General features: G+C 37.0%; 1 protein-coding gene across 2 annotated transcripts in view; it reads left to right on the top strand.

The window, feature by feature from the left end:
* Positions 1 to 18,446, top strand: part of PRMT8 (protein arginine methyltransferase 8) — a 65,326-nt gene that overhangs the window by 44,129 nt on the left and 2,751 nt on the right. Inside the window, exons 5-9 of one of the 2 annotated variants that reach the window (XM_005011647.6) lie at positions 4,492 to 4,634; positions 5,024 to 5,111; positions 8,097 to 8,212; positions 14,570 to 14,720; positions 17,247 to 17,368. In XM_005011647.6, coding sequence (XP_005011704.1) covers positions 4,492 to 4,634; positions 5,024 to 5,111; positions 8,097 to 8,212; positions 14,570 to 14,720; positions 17,247 to 17,368 — 620 coding nt within the window. Of the gene's footprint in view, positions 1 to 4,491; positions 4,635 to 5,023; positions 5,112 to 8,096; positions 8,213 to 11,048; positions 11,228 to 14,569; positions 14,721 to 17,246; positions 17,369 to 18,446 lie in introns of those variants that run through there. The other variant, XM_005011649.6, reaches the window with a different exon arrangement.

Genomic DNA, 18,446 nt, shown 5'->3' with positions numbered 1-18,446 from the left:
AAAATGTCCCCCAACCTATTGAAAACTCTGAGCAAAAAAATCTCCAACCAGCTCTAGTTCATATCTTCAGTTCTCCAAATCACAACACACAAGATCTCTTTGTAAGAACCTGAAGAAATCTGGCTTTTTTAACTGAGGTTATGACACAGTTCTTGTTTAAAGGATTTTTTGGGAGAAGCTTGTCTTTTCTTCAGAGCAAAGCAGGTTACAACTAGCTGGGCTGTTTTAGATTTGCCCTAATTTTTAATGCTATCACTGCCAGTTTCTGACTAACAAGTAGCTAGGGGAGGAGAGGTTCTCATGTATCATGTGTATTCAAATGGTGTGGAAAAAAAAAAAATATATATAATAAAAAATAATAAAAAAAAAATATCGCAGTGACATGGTACATAATAAGGCAGACAGTGTATGTAGCAGCTGGCTCACAAAAAGAAGGATGCAAAGGTCTGGAAAATGCTCTCCTCCACAATGGGGAGAAGGCACTGAAACAACGTCAAACACCAGCTTGATTAGTCTGCATCTGTAGTGCAGAGCATATTCCAGCTGGAGTGGAGGCTGCAATCTGTCCCTAATGCTTTGCATCCACTGCTCCTTCATGGTCACTCTCCGCCCTTGGTCCAGCATGGGGTCCCTTCTACAGGAAGCAGTCCTTCCTAAACTGATCCTGCATGGGCTTCCCACAAAGAGCAGCTCTTCAAGAACTGCTCCAATATAACTCCGTAACATGGGGTGCAGTCTTTCAGAAGCAGGCTTCTCCAGCATGGGTTACGCATGGGCAGCAGCTCCCACTAGATAACCTGCTCCTGCATGGGTTTCTCACCATAGGCATCAGTTCCAGCCTGGAGTCTGCTGCTGCAGGGGCTGTCCATGGGCTGCAGACTCCTTCAGGCCTGCTCCACCTGCTCCACCGTGGGCTGGTCCACATGTGGACTGCAGCATGGAAATCTGCTCTGCCACAGTACACCATGGGTTGCAGGGGGACAGCCTGCTTCACCATGGGACTCTCCACAGGCCACGGGAACTTCTGCTCTGTTGCCTGGAGCAACTCCTCCATCTCCTTCTGCACTGACCTTGGAGTCTGCAGGGTTATTTCTCACTCCTCTCTCCCAGCTGCTGTCCTGCAGCAGCTTTTTCCTTTTCTTAAATCTGCTCTCACAGAGGTGTAACCAGTGTCTCTCATTGGCTCGGCTCTGGCCAGCAGCAGGTCCCTTTTGGAGCTGGCTGGAACAGGCTGTTATCTAGCATGGGGCGGGTTCTGGACTCTTTTTACAGCAGCCACCTTTGTAGTCCCCTTGCTATCAAATCCTTGCCACATAAACCAGCATACCATAAATTAATTTAGATTAATTTAGTTAGTTTAGATTTCCAGCACCAGGAATTGCACATGAAGGGACATAGTAATGGAATACATAGTATAGAAGTTCACCATGACAGTTTTGAATTCTTAACAAGTCAGACAGAATTGTCAGTCTAGAAATAATTGATCTCATTGTGCACATAAACATATATATTCATAAAACATTCTTGTTTTGCTGATTCTCTACAAGAGTTGTGCATATATTCAAACAGTGAGTTTTCAAAAGAAAAAAATAAAAGTTTCTTGATGCTTGGAGCAGGACCTTAGGGAAAATCCATTCTGAGAAGAAATGGAATTTTTGAAAATCTAACCTATGGTACAATTGACTTTTCAGATCTCTTCAGCACTTCAGTTATTTAATTCTGACTTCAGAAGATTGGGTCAAATATATTTTTAGTTTTATTTCTGAAGAACAGATGACCAACATAAACTTCCTCTGTGGGAAAAGCATGAATGGACAATGTTCCAATTCACAAGAAGACACATTTGAAATTTAGTGATAGATCCAGACCTAATATAATTTCTGACTCTGTAATTCTCCCTTACAAAGTATTTGGTTTGATTTTCTGTAGCATAGATAGACTGATCCCAAGAATCAGTGTTGTCAGTCAGTCTGAAACTATTATAAAACAGCTGAATCTCTCTTTGCCGATGTAATTGTTTCTATACAGTCCAAAGTTGTAAGGCTATAATGAAAGGAGAAACACCTCAGCTCACCTATGTTTAAAGGAAGAAGTCCTCCATCCCCTACTCCCCTTTCCTTCCTACGCTTACTTGTGGCTTACATTATGCTGGCACTGTCATCTAGTAGACAACTCCATTGTCAGATTCAGCTCTCTGGTTTAGTGAGTTTAATTGGTTCCAAGAAGGGTCCAGTGTGCTCCAGAGGTTTCACATGACATTTATCTCTGCTTCTTTGTCCATACTTTTTCCAGGCACTCTTCCTCATTTAAACAGCAGCAAGTCCTTGAAAGTGTGAATAAAGAAGCACAGACTACTTTCCTGTGGCAGGACACTGGCTGATTTACACATTTTACACTGACACACATTCACATTCATGTTAATGTTAGCAGGTACTGACCCAAAGGATATTATTGCTCATGGCATATTATTGCTTTTTTTTTGTTGATAAAAAATGCAGAATCAGCAAAAGGGGCTGAAACGAGAAAAAAAAAACCTGCTGTTTCCAGAACAGATGCAGTACAGCTAGGGACAGCACAATTTGTTCCCACATGGTGCTTTATGATGATTCACTGAAGTAAAGTGAGGTGGAAGGAACTGGTCTTGCTTCTGCTCACACTGTGGCGGTTCTAGGCATGAACAGATGGCTTCAAAGTCTGCAGGTGTGTCACGCTGACAGCTGTTAGCAGTACTAAAATTGATTCCAAAATAATTCTTTTGGGAGAAAAGAGAACTAAAGAGAATGGCTGACCCTTATAAACATAAAGAGTATCCAATACAACAGATGAACTGTTGAACTACTAACTGCAAAAGGAAGGAGTTTAGAGAATGGAAATGAGAATAGTGTTCTTTTACAGTCTGAAAAAGAACAGAAAAAATAGTCCTCTCATCAGCTGATACTTTGTGTTACCAGTCTGAATCAGAATTTCCCAACTTCTTAGAGGGCTATTTTGGATTAAAAGTTTGTTTGCAAATAAAGTAGCCACATATGGTTAGAGTAATACTAATACTGCATGTATTTTGGCAAAATGAAACCTAATTTTTTCCTCAGCTATGTTCTAAAAATCACTCGGCCCACACTCCCACGGTCAAACAGCTAACCTAGTTCTAGCTAAATGAAAGTATCTTCATATAGCTCAAATTGAATGTTGAGCACTTTCAGCAATAAAAATTTCCATCAATAGAAATTACCAGTTATTAAGTGTTATACAGTCATTCTGTCCAATAGTAAGTGAAAGTAAAATTTTCACTTCACATTTTTATTTCTGGATTTAAAGCACAACAGTTACTTTGTGAAGGAAGAATATAACACCATGAGATCTTGTTCACTGCAACAAACAACATAAATATCTGATGAACACAAGCTGAATTTTTTTTTTCTAGAGAATGTGGAATAAATTTGAAAATATTTTGAAATATATCCAAAAATTTCAAGAATGATTGGGGAATTGTGTAGTGATTCTATCAGGAAATGATTTGTTATACGTGAACTGCATATAGACCAGCATTTAATTTTCCTTTAAGTAAAATATCTGCTATTATAAAGTAATTCTGTTAATAGACTGTTGATCTACTTTTGCAACATTCCCACTCTACTGTAAGTAGTTTACAGTATTGCCTTTAATTTAATGAGCTGTGTTGTATATTGTCTCTGAGGATCTGATATTATGTTACATCAAACTTCTGTCAAGCTTTTTGAATTCCTTGAAACTTGTATGTTGACAGAACATCTGACAGCAATGTTTTATAGAAGTTCCATTAGGAAACTGTGGAAAGACATCCATGTCTAACCTGGAGAGAAGATTCAGACTGAGAACACCCGTATGTTATAAAAGATGAAATAATGAAGCAGAGAGGAAGGAAAAACATTTTTAATTACAGAAACATGTTTGTACAAATTTTCTTGTTTGCATAATGTCAGGCTGAATTTGACTTTTCTCTGTTGAGTCAGCCCCCAGAATTCATGTAATAAGCCTCAGTTCTCTCATTATGAAGTCAATGTAACATCTGAAAAGCAGATGAGAATTACGTTCTAGTTCCATAAATCTCTAATATCTGAACAATAAGATCATGAATGTGTAACCCTACAAGAATGTTTAAAGGATCCTAGGTGGATTTTTTGCATTACATAGTTAGTAATCTAGAAATCTACTAAATTCCATAGGGCATGTAAAATGAGAACATGCAGGTAAACCAGGTAAGGCCTCATTTTTCTGTTGTTTTTGATCTATGGGCTTTTTTTCCTTTTCTTCTTATACTGATACTAAAACTTGTGTTTATTGTACTTGCTGCAGAGAGCTTTAGTGTGTAAGTCCTTTGAGTCACATGAGGTCACCCCTAATCTACAGGTATTCAAGAAGAGAATGATTTTGAAAAGGTCAACCTGTCATTCACCAGCAAGAAAGTCAGGTGTTTTATTATGTGAAACATATTTCTTTGGATTCTTTTTTCAGTAATCACAATATTTAAAGGTAAAGTGGAAGAAGTTGAATTACCTGTGGATAAAGTAGACATCATCATCAGCGAGTGGATGGGTTACTGTCTTTTCTATGAGTCAATGTTAAACACAGTCATCTTCGCACGAGACAAGTGGCTGGTAGGTGCTTTGCATGTTATGCTCCTTTCTGGAACAATCAGCACTTATTTTCTGACTACGGGCCTTCCTCTGCTACTGTCCCCATAACAAGAGACAGTTATATCTCCAAATGCAATTTCCTAGGCTTTAACAAAGAGGTTAACAAAGGGAATCTCAGTTAAAAAGATTTGTTTTTGATTGACTGCTGATGTAATTCATATAGACACTACCTAATGACATTGCCGCAGGCTGCAAGAATTGCTGAGATTAAAGCTGATGTGACAAACTGAAGGAAAACAGTAAAGGCATGCAAGGGGTGCTTGTCTGTTTTTCGTATGTGCAGTTCAAAATGTGATGTCTTTGTCAGGTGAATAGATTACGAGATCCATTTCCCCACAATTCATCAACAGAAACCAGGAGGGCTAATGTTTCCAGACCGAGCTGCTTTGTACGTGGTAGCAATTGAAGACAGACAGTATAAGGACTTCAAAATTCACTGTGAGTACATGCCTAACAATAAAGACTTTTTACTGTTATTTCACTGAAATATTTGACGTACAGTGGCCTGATTTAATCAGCAGGGCTGCTCTCAATGAGTGCTTCTCCCAGTCTATGCTACTGTCTGGGATTGCTCCAACCCAGGTGCAGCACCTTGGACTTCTAGAACTGCATGTCTTCAGGGCCCATAGACTTGTACTTGTTAAGTTGCGTCAAGAGGTCCTGAACTTGCTCTTTGCTTACCGTGGGAGGGACTCTGCTCCCCCAACCCTTGCCTAGAGGTTCAGGGACTTGAGAGATGTGGGAAGCCTGACCACTAGTTAAGACTGAGGCAAAGAAGTTGTTAAGTACCTCTGCCTTTTCTACATCTGTCATTAGCAGATCTCTGTCTTCATTTGCAGAGGTGATATGTTCCATCAGTGTGATTTGTCCTACCACATTTCCATGATAGCAATCCAATCACAGCTTTCTAATTGCACCATGGCTTCCAACTCCTCCTGCTTATTTTCCCATACTGTGTGCATTGGTGTAGAGGCACTTCAGATGGTCTATGGGCTGCGTTGCCTTTCAGAGAGGACCTTCCTAAAAAATGGTTTGGATAGTATGAGCAAATTCTACATAGTTTCAGTTTTCCTTTTTTCTTTGGCTTTTATTTATTTACTTTTTAGAGTGGGTCAATTTCATATAATGGCATTTTCTGTTATGGAAAAAAAAAAAAATCACAAAAACGCCTAAGCAGCTTTATTAAGAATACAAGCATCAGAAACATTTGTGGTCCCGCCAACCTGCAGATAAAAATGCCTAACTCTGCATTCTTTTCCACTTAAAAGCCTGTCAGAAAAAGAAGTTTACTGTTTCTCTAATCAAATTCAGTTGCAATAGGCAGAATTGCCAATGCATATGCCAAAGCTACCTTGGGTCAAAAGCAATCCCAGTGTAGTAGGCTGGTAAAAAAAAGGTCTCTGGAAGTGCAAGAGAAAGTTATATCAACTCCTCAAGTACAGCCTAGATTTTTTCTCTTCACTTTTGTGGTGACCTTGACAGCTAAATTCATTACAAAATTTATAGATTCAGAAGGATGTTTATGGCATCCATTCTGTAAAAGAATCAAAGCCACAGGATTAAAAATTCCCTTTTTCATCTCTATTTTGAACTCATTCTTTTCTAGGCCTTGAACCTTCTTCTTTTCTCACAGACAATGCACCTGTTTTTAACTCTTTTTTTCCCCATAATTTAAAAAAGCTTCAGGCTTTTTTTTTTTTTTTCTAAAATTTTATTTTCTTCTAAGATATTCTTTTCTGGTTTCGCCTGATTGGTCCTCTCTTTTTATATCTCCATTGTTTACTCTGTATTCAGTTATTTCTGTATCTCTACCTATCTGCATTGCTGCCTTGTTTTTGTTTCTCTTTTTGGTTTGTAACTCCTTGATGGTTATCTCCTTACATTTAATTTTTTCCTCTCTTAAGATGGGAGACAGAGTCTTGTATTCACAAGAGAGGCAGGGCTGAATATTTCAACGTGCACTCAGAAAACATCAAATTAATTCTGATTTCCCAAAATCTTAATACCACAGAAGGCTACTGTATTCAATTTGATTTCCTGCAAAATGTAAAACAGAATTTTATCTTGTAACTCCTTTGATACATTTCTAGTATAGACTGTGGTATATATTTAAAGGCATCCTATCTAGGCTGAAGTACATCAAGTGATGGAGACATCAAGTCTGTTAATGAACTTTTTCTTCAGGGTTTCCTACTTAATCTTCTCTAAGTAAACACATAAAAACAAATGGCTTCTATAAATGTAATCTGAAGTTCCCATATAGTTACAGTACCAGAAACTAACATGACCTCCAACCCCCCGTGAAATGCTGAGAAACTAACAGCCCAACAAAAAGGTAATGTATCAGAGAATTATTCATGTCCCATTTAGCTCCCATTTAGAACCACACAGATTTTTTTGCTCATACTTCATTTTTACACATAGCCCACTAGGAACACTGGTAGCATAAATGCTATGTTCTGAGGATAAAAGAAAAAAAAAAAAAAAAGGCATTTCAAACTTGCATACTTTACTTGTTTTCAAACATTTTTTTAAATGTTCACTGAATTTTTCTAGCTGGCCTTCTGCTTGGTACAGGCTGTATGCCACAACAACTTTGTGACTTTCTTTTCAGCCTTTCAAATGGATTGCTGAATGGAACTTGATTCAGATGATTCATAAGACTAGCATTTCATATTTTTCAGGCCTTTGTTTTCATTTTGTGAAGAGATCTTAAAAGCAGATCCACTGTACTGTTTCATAGGGTACTGTTTGTTCAAAACAAAAAGAAAAAATGCAAGAGGCATTTGTTGGGACAATCAGAAAAGTTCAAATACAGAAGATCAGCATGGCTGTTCTGATAATTTAGTATAGAAGGAGGATATTTTTGCTTTTTGTCATAGTGTATATGCAGATTAAAGCTTGGATCCTCCAAATACTGAAACACATGTAATTCTACTCCTGTCAGTAATTTGCTTCATAAAATTAAAAGTTACTTAGATAATTAAAAGAGTATGCATACAAAGACCCAACCAAATAACAACCTACAAAAATAAGGAAATACTACCCAGAAGGAACAGGAAATACTTCTGAAGGCTATTCCCAAGTCTCAACCTGACATACTATATTATGTGACTTTGGGCAAAACTCTCAGGTATCCAAAACTTTGAAAATCATCAACAAATCTCATATAACAGAGCATAGGGAGGATACACAAAACCAAAGGCCACTTATTGAAACATATACATTGACAGTTATTTTGCCATGACTGCTTTATCTATAAAATATGATATAGATCACTGTGGCAGCAAGCAAAGAGTTAATGAGGAAAACTGAAAATTAGTTGATCATACAAATAATTTTGAAGGAAATATGCTTTGAGAAACAAAAAAAAATATTTTGATTATTACTGCTGATCTTTGACACATCTATTTACATTGACAGGGTGGGAGAATGTGTACGGCTTTGACATGACCTGTATTAGGGATGTTGCCATGAAGGAACCTCTGGTGGACATAGTAGATCCAAAGCAAGTGGTGACCAATGCCTGTTTAATAAAGGTTTGGTAATTCCAAATACACCTAATTATGAATGTTTATACCTAACTGTAGAATTCTTTGGAGACCTGCTGCTTTTGCTTTATTAATATTTTTGTATGCTTTTAACCAGCTACAGAAGCAACCATCATAGAATTCTATCACAGTAAGAGGGAAAACTGTACAAAGTTTTAAATTAGTACTGGTATGTTGCACATGCTTAGCTGTCCACTGAGCAGAACAAGAATATTAATATATAGATTCCTTATGGAATACCCAAAAGTGAGACGCTTCTTTTGACTCTGTACTTATCTGGCTACTTCTATAAGGGGATGTCAAGCTCTAACTTAAGACATTTATAATAATACATGTCCAAACACTGGATAAATAGAGACGTGGTATTTTTAGATACAAATTTTAATTGCCTTACCTTGTAAACAAAGGTTGAAAATTACTGATAGCAAGGTGCTGAGAAGGGGTATTTTAATTGTCTGGAGTAAAAAAGACTGAAGCATTGATTTCTGAATTGGTCAAATTCAGAAATATGGTGAAATAACACTATGTTATATACATGTTATATATGGTGAAATAACACTCTGGTGAAATAACACTAGTTTATTCCAGAATATGAGATCAGAATTGGAACCTAGTTTTTGTGCAAATTTCTAATTTTTAGTCTTATCCATAATGTTACTGTGCTCTTCCAGCCCCAGCACCTGCAGCCAGGGATTAACTTGTCCCCTGTTCTACATATAAGACAGAATGGTCACTACTCTCTGTTCGCAAGACCACGTTAAGAAATGGTGGCCTACAGGAACACAAAGCTCTAATATTCCTCCCATGTGTAGGAGTCCTCCATATGTGGGACTAGTCACGTGAATAAAGCTGTCTGCTTCAATAGCAGTGGCAGGATCAGTTACATGAAGCCAGAAGTTTGCTCATTTATCCCAAAGATTCAGTTCCATTTTGTTCTTTTTTTTTTCTTTTTTTTTTTTTTGCCAATAATAAACACAATATTAAGTTTCCCTATACACAAGAAAGAAAGACATACCTGTTGTTTGTAGAACCTTTACTGAAACCAGCAAAAAGGAATAGAAAATAGAAACTCTTTGTGAACACATGTGTTAAAGGAAGCACAGGATAGTTGTGTCTAAAAACAGCCCAAACCAGAAAATAAGTTGTTTTTGAATTGTTTAGATTCCATAAAATATCTCTGGAGAGTGAGAGATCAGGTGGCAAAACTGACTGGCTTCTCTGGTAATAAAAATTTTAAAAGATGCATGCTCATTTGAGAATAAACAAAGCAATAATGTTTAATTGTTCAAGTGTTTTATTATGGCTTTTCAAGATAGCATGGCTGATTCACAAAGGGTTTTTTTAGGGGTCAATTCAACCTACCTGCTTTAACAGCTAACTTAGGGTACCTACCAGATGAATCTAGGTTCCCTGTACATCAGTCAGTAGATGGACTAGTTGCTAGATGCATTCTTAATGGACCAGCCAGAGCCCTGTTCTGCAGTTATTTCAATTCTCAGTTTAGATGCTCTGATTTGTTCTACAAAACCAGCAAAAGAAAGCAACCTTTGTGTGCTATGTAGCCATGACACTAACCTAGAATGCTGGACATTAGTAAAATTTCCTTGTTTGTACTCTTCAGGAATGAGATGTAACCTGAGTCTTGAACCCCTCAAGGAACTCTCTAACTGCAGGTGCACTGGTGCATTGTGTGCAAGGAATACAAGCAACCTCTCTGATATGGAAGCACTTCTGCTTTGAATGATCTCTTAAATATATCCCAGGGGCACAGGAATTTTCCTGAAGGCCTCTCTTCAAATTCTGGACAGGGAATCTGGCAGGGAGGACAGTGGGATCAAAGCATCTTCAGGGACAGGTAACCAGAGTCAATAAACATATCTCAGGAAAAGTGTACAAATGACCTTCTTATGGCCTACTACTTTCAGTAACATTGCCTGAAAAAATAGTAGTTTGTTTCAAATTCAGTATAACAGTTGTGTTCTCTTCTCTGATCCCGTTGCACATTACAGAAATACACCTGGGTTTGCGTTGACTCAAAACTTTTTTCTATTCATTAATTTTGATTTGATGTCATTACCAGAGACTACAATAACAATAACTCAATTGGCTGTACAGCTATAGAAAACCTGCAATTTGAGTGACAGAAACTCAGAACCATACAAGAACAAAAAATACGCCAAATCCAGTTTATAATAAAAAAATACTGTTGGAAAACACTTCTGAATCTCCTCCACTGTCTAGCCACAAAGAACAAAAAACAATCTTCCTATATTCTCCCATTTGTCCCACACATTCCAGGAATAGTTTAAAGCCCCTGCAGGTCACAACAGCAATTTAAGATTACACAGTTTAATGTTATTTAAAACATGAACCACCTTTCTGAAAAGAAAAGAAAAAAGAAAAGAAAAGAAAAGAAAAGAAAAGAAAAGAAAAGAAAAGAAAAGAAAAGAAAAGAAAAGAAAAGAAAAGAAAAGAAAAGAAAAGAAAAGAAAAGAAAAGAAAAGAAAAGAAAAGAAAAGAAAAGAAAAGAAAAGAAAAGAAAAGAAAAAAGAAAAGAAAAAATAAAAAAGAGGAAAAAGAGGAAAAAGAAAAAAAGGGAGAAGAGGGGGCGGGGGGAAAGAAAATTGTGTGGGGGGAGAAAGGTGTGTGTGGGAGGGAGAAAGGTGTAAAGGGGAGGGGGAAGTGTGCGGGGAGGAAAGGTGTAGGGGGGGAGAAAGGTGTTTTTTTGGGGGGTGAAAGGTGGGAGGTGAAAAAGGGGGGAGAAAGAAGGGGGGAGAGAGGTGGAAAAAAGTAATGATTTTTAATACACATTCTTGTTTATCAGAGAAAAAAATGCATAATTGCAAAGCAAAACCAACCTATATGCTCAAATATCCAATACATTGAGACATTTCCACTATTTTGGAAATATCTTGATTCACCTATATGGAGCCTAATTTCAAAGGACCTGCAGTATTTTCTGCAAAAATCTACCTTTGCTCAGAGAGACATCCAGCCACACAGGTGAGGCAATTGTCTGTGAACTCCAATGACTCTTATGTCCTTCTCCCACCATAATTTTGACCCATGAGGTTTAGATTAAGGCATTTTCCTCTTCACACTCTGAGACTTTCCTCTTGCTTCACTGCAACTTGAGAGAGCTCCCTTATCACATTCCTTTCTTCCAGCTTCTCCTGAAGTAAAGCAATAAGTACCTATGCCGTCTACTTCTCACCTTTCTTTCTCGGTTATTTTGACTACTTCCTAGTCTTCAAACAATCTTTTTTTCTTCTCCATTCTTTTCTCCACATCAAAATGTCTCTTGCCCCCACTAAATAACTTTCCCTGTCATTCTTTCCTCTCCAACTATCCTCCCCACAGTCTTTCAGCATCTTCAGATTTAACTCTGCCTATGCCTCCCTTCATCCCCTTGCCTCCCCCCCCTACCCCCCCCCAAAAAAAAAAAAAATCCAACCTATTAACTTTGGGATTTCATCCTGTACAAACAGGAAAAGCTTTCAGAAGGCAGGAGTCCAAGGCCTCTGCTGTCTTAAAAACCCCAGCTACACTTGCTCCCCCATTATTTTGTTTAATAGAAACTAGCATATGCTGTGATACCTAGTGAAAACAAAATAATCCTTTATAATCAAATCTTCCTTTCATTGCCCATCCCAAATACACAGAAGTTAGTGTTGTTTGTTCTCTTCCCACATTAATACTGCACTCCCTAATAAATAAATAAATAAATAAATAAATAAAAACTTTCTTTTTTCTTTAGCAACTAATTTTACTAATTTTTTTCTCAGCCTTCAATTCTCAGCCTTCAAATCAATCCATTTCTGAAGCTGACAATATTGTTTCTACCAATGCTGCCTGTCCCCCAGTTCTACATCAGTACAGCATCTTTACCTACCATGAATAACACTGTCTTCACAGTCACACCATATGTGTGGGTGACCATTTGACCCTCGTCCAAACCAATAGAAGAAAAAAGAAAGGAGAGGAAGAAAAAACAAAACAAAAAGCAATCAACCCTTTCTCCCCCTTCCCCAATCATAGTCCTTATAGAAGTAGAAAAAGAGGCACTGAGATTTGAATGCTTATCTGATCTTGTTGCCCGCACAATCCTAGCTAAGTAAGTGTAGCATACCCTAGATGCTACCTTAATTAAGTGAGAAAATGGGTCAATCAGCAAGTCAGCATTTTTCCCATCAGTAGACACAATTATGAGCCATTTCTCCCATCAATTATGTTTCCTTCAGCTAGAAATGATAGCATTCAAACATCATAGCTGTCTACACCTCATCTGAACTTCTCTGTAATCACCCCTGTGATACTAAACTATATTCTATACATCATTTGCTCAGTCCTAAAACAATTATTCTCACACAGCCCAAGAACTAAATTTTTGCAGTTTATAAAAACTTAGGCTCTATCAGTCCCTCTGCAACAACGTAGTACAGGATGCCTCACGGTCTTTCATGCAGCATCAGCCACAGCATGGACATACTTATTTAGCTGATGTTTCTGACACTTTTGTCATTGCTCAGCTTAACACATTTTTTTTTTTTTTAATATAATTAGGAGCTATATTTTGATGAGATCCCTGCTTAGCTATGACCATTTTGTTGCTTTTTCAGTAAGTTATTTAAAAAGAAATGTGGTAAATCATGACTTTTCTCCTTATTTTATACAAAGGTAGATTTATTCTCTAGACTGTTAGCTGTAATCAAGCAACGTTCAATGAACAGTGATATTTAATATCAGAATATATAGTTGACAGAGTAAGATTCAAAGGGATCACCAAACCAGGGATCAGACCAGGTTCAAAACTGAAATTCTTATTTCCGTTATGCTTTTTTTCAAATTTACCTTCTTGTGTGTGTGAGGAAGAACATTTGAAGGCTAGCCCAGCTCTAAATGACCACTTACAAGCGTGGATCAGTCATAAGCTGTAGTGATTCAAAGTGCCAATGCAATGTAATAGAATCACTTTCATTACAGTTAAGTTATTCTTGAGCAGTATTGCGAATTAGATAGACCAAAACTATAGCTTTCTTAAATCATTTCACTATAATTTTTTAGATTGTCAGAAAGGCATGATACGTGACCCATGCAAAGGGCTCAGTAACTGAGATACAGTTGAATCTTTTGATGTCTATTTTTGCAGACTTCTCTTAGATTATAGAATGTAATCACAAAAGATCCCTCTATTCTGAATGGATATTCCAGTTCCTACTCTGCATTACTGCAGTGTATGTCTGAAGTAATGCTGGTGAGATCAATGATATGATTCATAGTGTTGGTCCTCCATGTTAGTGGAATAGAGGAAATTTGGATTTCTGCTTACAAAACTTTTATTTCTCTGTCAGCATGGACAGTTTTTTTTTGTTAAAACTGATTCTCCTGATAATAGAGAGCAAAACAGTTTGAGCGTCTCCTGCCAAATAATTTCTGACAAGTACAGCAAGGATAGTGAAGCCAAATATGCTTAGAATACCAGAAAGTATGGTGATAGGAAAGATTTCCCATAGCATTCAAATATAATAGATAGCATTTCAGACATAGCATCCTCCCTATCATGAGTACCAGTCTTGTTAGTATTGCAGACGAAAGCAATACCTAGCTGAGAAAATCAGATCAGTCTAAAAAAACTCAGTTTAAACCTTGAACAGTGAGATTTGAATTATCAATAAAAATAAGCAGTCTTGTAGACTCATTGTTGCTCCCAACTACTGCAATCAAGCCGTAATATAATTTACATGATTTCCATCTGTATAGTTGAAGAGTAACATCCCTGTGCCTGCTATTTAGCATCCACTACCTGACACAGGATTAGAAAGCATAATCAGCAAAAAGCAGACCCCTGTTTTTCCTCAAATGTTTTGACTGCTTAACATCACCTAGTCAAAGCATATTCCCTTCCAGAGCTGCTCAAACAAATCAGAAGTTTATTCTTATGAAAAACAAAAATAAAAACAATTCTGCCATCTTTCCTCATGCTGACAGTCCCTGGCGATGAAAAGTCTTAGAGCTGGGACATATATCTCCATTTCAACATCCACTGTGCCTCTATTTGTCAAAGCACACTTGTACCTTGATTTCCTCCAGCTCTTGCAGCTCCTTCCTGCCATTCCCAAGGGCACACTTCTGTGACTGACCTCATACTGTCAACTCAGTCAGGTAACTGGATCATTTACTGATGATTTGATATATTCAAATGTACTGCAGATTTCTTACAGTGTAAAGGGCTGACAGTTGTCTTTGTTACTGACTATTAAATGAAATGATTAAATACATACTTAACACTTAAAGTCACAGACATCTGCGTATAAATGTGTTGTGTTTTTTTTTCATTCTCTTCAGGAAGTAGACATCTATACAGTGAAGACTGAAGAACTGGCATTTACTTCTGCATTCTGCCTCCAAATTCAGCGTAATGATTACATTCATGCCTTGGTCACCTATTTTAATATTGAATTTACAAAGTGTCACAAGAAGATGGGATTTTCTACAGGTATTCTGCGCTTCTTTTTGTTTCATTTCTATATTGGTGTGTCAGTACTGCTGGTACATGACAGTTTACTATACCACTAAGTTTTCATTTCAGTGATAAAAATTTTTGTCACTGGAATTGGTCAGCAGGATGGGGAAAGGCAACTGCATGTAAGAACTCTGCAAAAGCAGTGGCAGTATTTCAAAATGGCTACCAAGCTTAGAGCTCAGAAGGAATCAGTCAGGAGCTTGTGCCTCTTACCAGTTCTATCTTAATACTGTGTCAAGTTTCTCAGATTAAATATGGGATTGTTGCCTCTGTAAGATGGAAAGCTCAGTTTCCATGTAACTATAAACTGAACAAATGTTTCTTGCTTTTCTGAGTCTAGAACAGTATCATTATTTTTTTTCCAAAATATAACCACACATATACTGCTTATGTAAATCATCTCTAACAACCCATCTGCAAAATTCTAACTTACCTTGATGAGCAGATACTTAAAAGAATAACTCCATTCCTATGAGGAATGTTTTGCCAGACCAAATAAACCAGCTGGTGTTTCAAGAAATGTAAAAACCTCATAACTGGTTTAATGACAAGAATAACAAAATATTGTTGCTGCTGGTTGTTCCTGCCATTATTGCACAACTCAAAGTAGTGTAAATGGAACCTGATGTAAGTTAAATATTTTGGAAAATATCTTTTTTTTTTCCTCTCACAGCTCTTAGCTCTTCAATGAGAATCAAAACTTGAAGTACTTTGATAAAATGTTTACTTATATTTTATTCTAGAAGTATAACCTTATGGATAATATTATTTGATACCTCATATTCTTATGTTTTTTCAGTAAACACGTTTCCCTGGTCTGTAAAGATTTTACACTACTGTACTTCCCACACCATGATAGGTGTCAGTAACCAATGTCAGGCAGAAATTACCAGTGCAAGTTCACTAGGGACTACTCAAACATCTGAATTTAAATCAGAAATTAAAACAAATAAGTAAATCAAAATAAGTAAAATGAAAACCTGAAAGAGGGGCAAAGGAAATTGGCACCATTACATTAAAGTTTACAGGTATAGCATGTACAGGAATAAACAAATTACTGACCAGCCAGTCTTACACAACAGGAAAAAGTCTCTGAGATAAGTATCTAAAATGCCCAAGGCAGAATAAAAATATCTCCCGAGAATATACTACTCTAGAATAATCCATTAATAAGCAAAAGGGAAACATTGGATACATCATTTAAAATACACTTGCAATAAGCATTCCAAAAGGAGTCCTGTCACAAGCAGGTGTTGGTTGCAGCTTTACATAAATTTTGTCGGAATGGAATTGATATTGGAGCCAACTATATGCAGTATCATCTAGATTCTCCTATTCTCAAACTAGAGAAAAGGCAGTTCATCTCACCTGTTTTAGGAGAAGATGACCTTTCTTTGTAAGCAGCAACCTCTTTCCAGTAGCTGAGATGATGGTTTAGTTTTGTCACCTCTCTTTGAGATGAATTTCATTTCTGCAGTGTACCATTCTGAGAACAGGTGAGAGTTCTAAATTTTGGATAACCTCTGCCTCAGCTCTCTCTAGCTTGAAAGGGCAAGCTTTTCCAAACAGCAAGTAGGGCAATAGTGAAGGTCCGGGTTTGAAGTAGGATTGCAAAGTGCGTGCTGTTGTCCTCAGGATCTATAACATATTTAGTTTTCTCCCAATGATAAGGAGCAGCACTGAGATTTTGAGGGAAAAGAAATATAAATACAAAATAGTTGTCTAGTGCATGCTCAGGCCTGAAGACAGACATAAAATGAAGACAAACCCAAAGTAAGTATTGATTTCTAAAGACACAATTAAACTAATTAATTGAAATATTTGAGCAAAGGAACCCCAGATTTAACCAAGACAGACACTTGGCAGAATTTTTTACTTATAAAATTAAAGGGCATAAAAGTGGATCTACTAAGCAAGACTGGGGGTTCATTTAGATCAGTATCCTTCTCTGGCAATCACCTATAGCATTAAAAAAACAAGTAAAAGCAGGTCAAGGTGCACGTACCTTATCCCCAGCTGTGTTCTTCTTGAAACATCTATTTTGTGCTGTTTCAGAATCATGAGTCAAAGATTTCGTCTGTGTCATTGTGATTAACAGTTTTTTATGAAGCTTTCTTCCATGGTTTTGTGTAATTATTTTTGAAATAATTTTCACTTCCGACATTCAAATAACGTAGCGGTAAAGATTTCCTTAACTTGAATACGTGTAAATTGAAATGAAAGAATCAAAAAAGTCCCTGTCATGATCAATAAGCTTCTTCGTAGACTCCTTCTTGCTGGATGAATCCATATCTGACATATTCCAGTAAAAATCATATGACAACCCACCGACAGTCAATAGAATAGTGTTGTTGTAAAGCATGATTGTTAATATATTATATGAGTTAGATCATTCTATGAGAAGGGCCTTTTTTCAATTGTTTGCAAATCTTAATTTGTTTTATAAGGTAAAAGTTCAATTTAAAGGCCAATAGTAATGTCCATATATATATATTTTAGCACCTGATGCTCCCTATACTCACTGGAAGCAAACTGTCTTCTACTTAGAGGACTATCTAACTGTGAGACGAGGAGAAGAAATATATGGAACAATATCCATGAAACCAAATGCAAAAAATGTGGTAAGTCAGCACCACTGCTTCTAATTCCAACTCTACTGATGACAAATATTAATCAATAGTAAATAAAATACATATAAGTAAAACAATGAGCATGCTAAAGGCTCTAAATTCATGTTTATTAGTAAGACCTGTAGTCATAGCTTCATCAAAGCTTGTGACAGCAATGATAATGCAGTGTTAACATCGCAGAAGACAGCTTGCAAACAAGGAGGAAGAAATGGTCCAGATACATCACCAAGTCAGCTGCCCTCTGCAACCAGATTGGCTCATATTTTGTGACAAAAGCAGGCAAGGATCTTTTCATATTGTCCCTAAAATCAATGGTAAGACTCCCCTGCCAAAGATAGGGTGATCAAGCGTAAACTCCACACCTATGACCACATTTTCCACTCAGTGCCCAAGAATTCACCCTTCAGGAAATTAACAGTTTTCAGTGAATCTCTGTTTGAACTCACTAATCAAATGTACTTGAACTCACTATGGTTGTTTCAAAGTCACAACAGTGCATATACTGATGTTTTGTTTAAAACTAAAGCCAAACACAATAGATATCACACTATAATGACTGAGAACTTCCTCAGTTTCTCTGCTGTGGGCTGATACCAGTGATTCAGAGCTTCTTTAAACTTGTAAGAAGACTATGAGACATCGTGTGATGAGCAACCCCTGCCTGTACAGATAAACAGAAGGAAGTATGGCTTCTGTGAGAAACAGTGGTACCATTTTCAGCCGAAACCCTTGAGTGGAATCTCCTCACTTTTTATTACCACATACAGCCATTAATATAATCTGATAATAATACATCCATACAGTTGCAGTTCTAGGAATATTGTATTTGTTGACTGTGGCAAGTCTTAACATATCATTACTTTCCTTTTTTTTTTTTTTTCACTACTTTTCCTTTTTATCCTACTAAAACGAGATTGGATATGGTTTTCATAGTAGTGTTTATACAGGGGAAGAAATAAACACAAAATAACCTTGTAATTTTGTAATTAAAAGAATCACATTCAATCCTGAAGCTTACTGCTTGCTGTGAGAGTAGAGAACAGTGTGTTTCCCACCTTGATGTCCTTGG

This window comes from Anas platyrhynchos, chromosome 1 (assembly GCF_047663525.1).
Source record: "Anas platyrhynchos isolate ZD024472 breed Pekin duck chromosome 1, IASCAAS_PekinDuck_T2T, whole genome shotgun sequence".
Lineage (NCBI taxonomy): Eukaryota > Metazoa > Chordata > Aves > Anseriformes > Anatidae > Anas > Anas platyrhynchos.
This window is presented reverse-complemented; position numbering and strand designations above follow the sequence as displayed.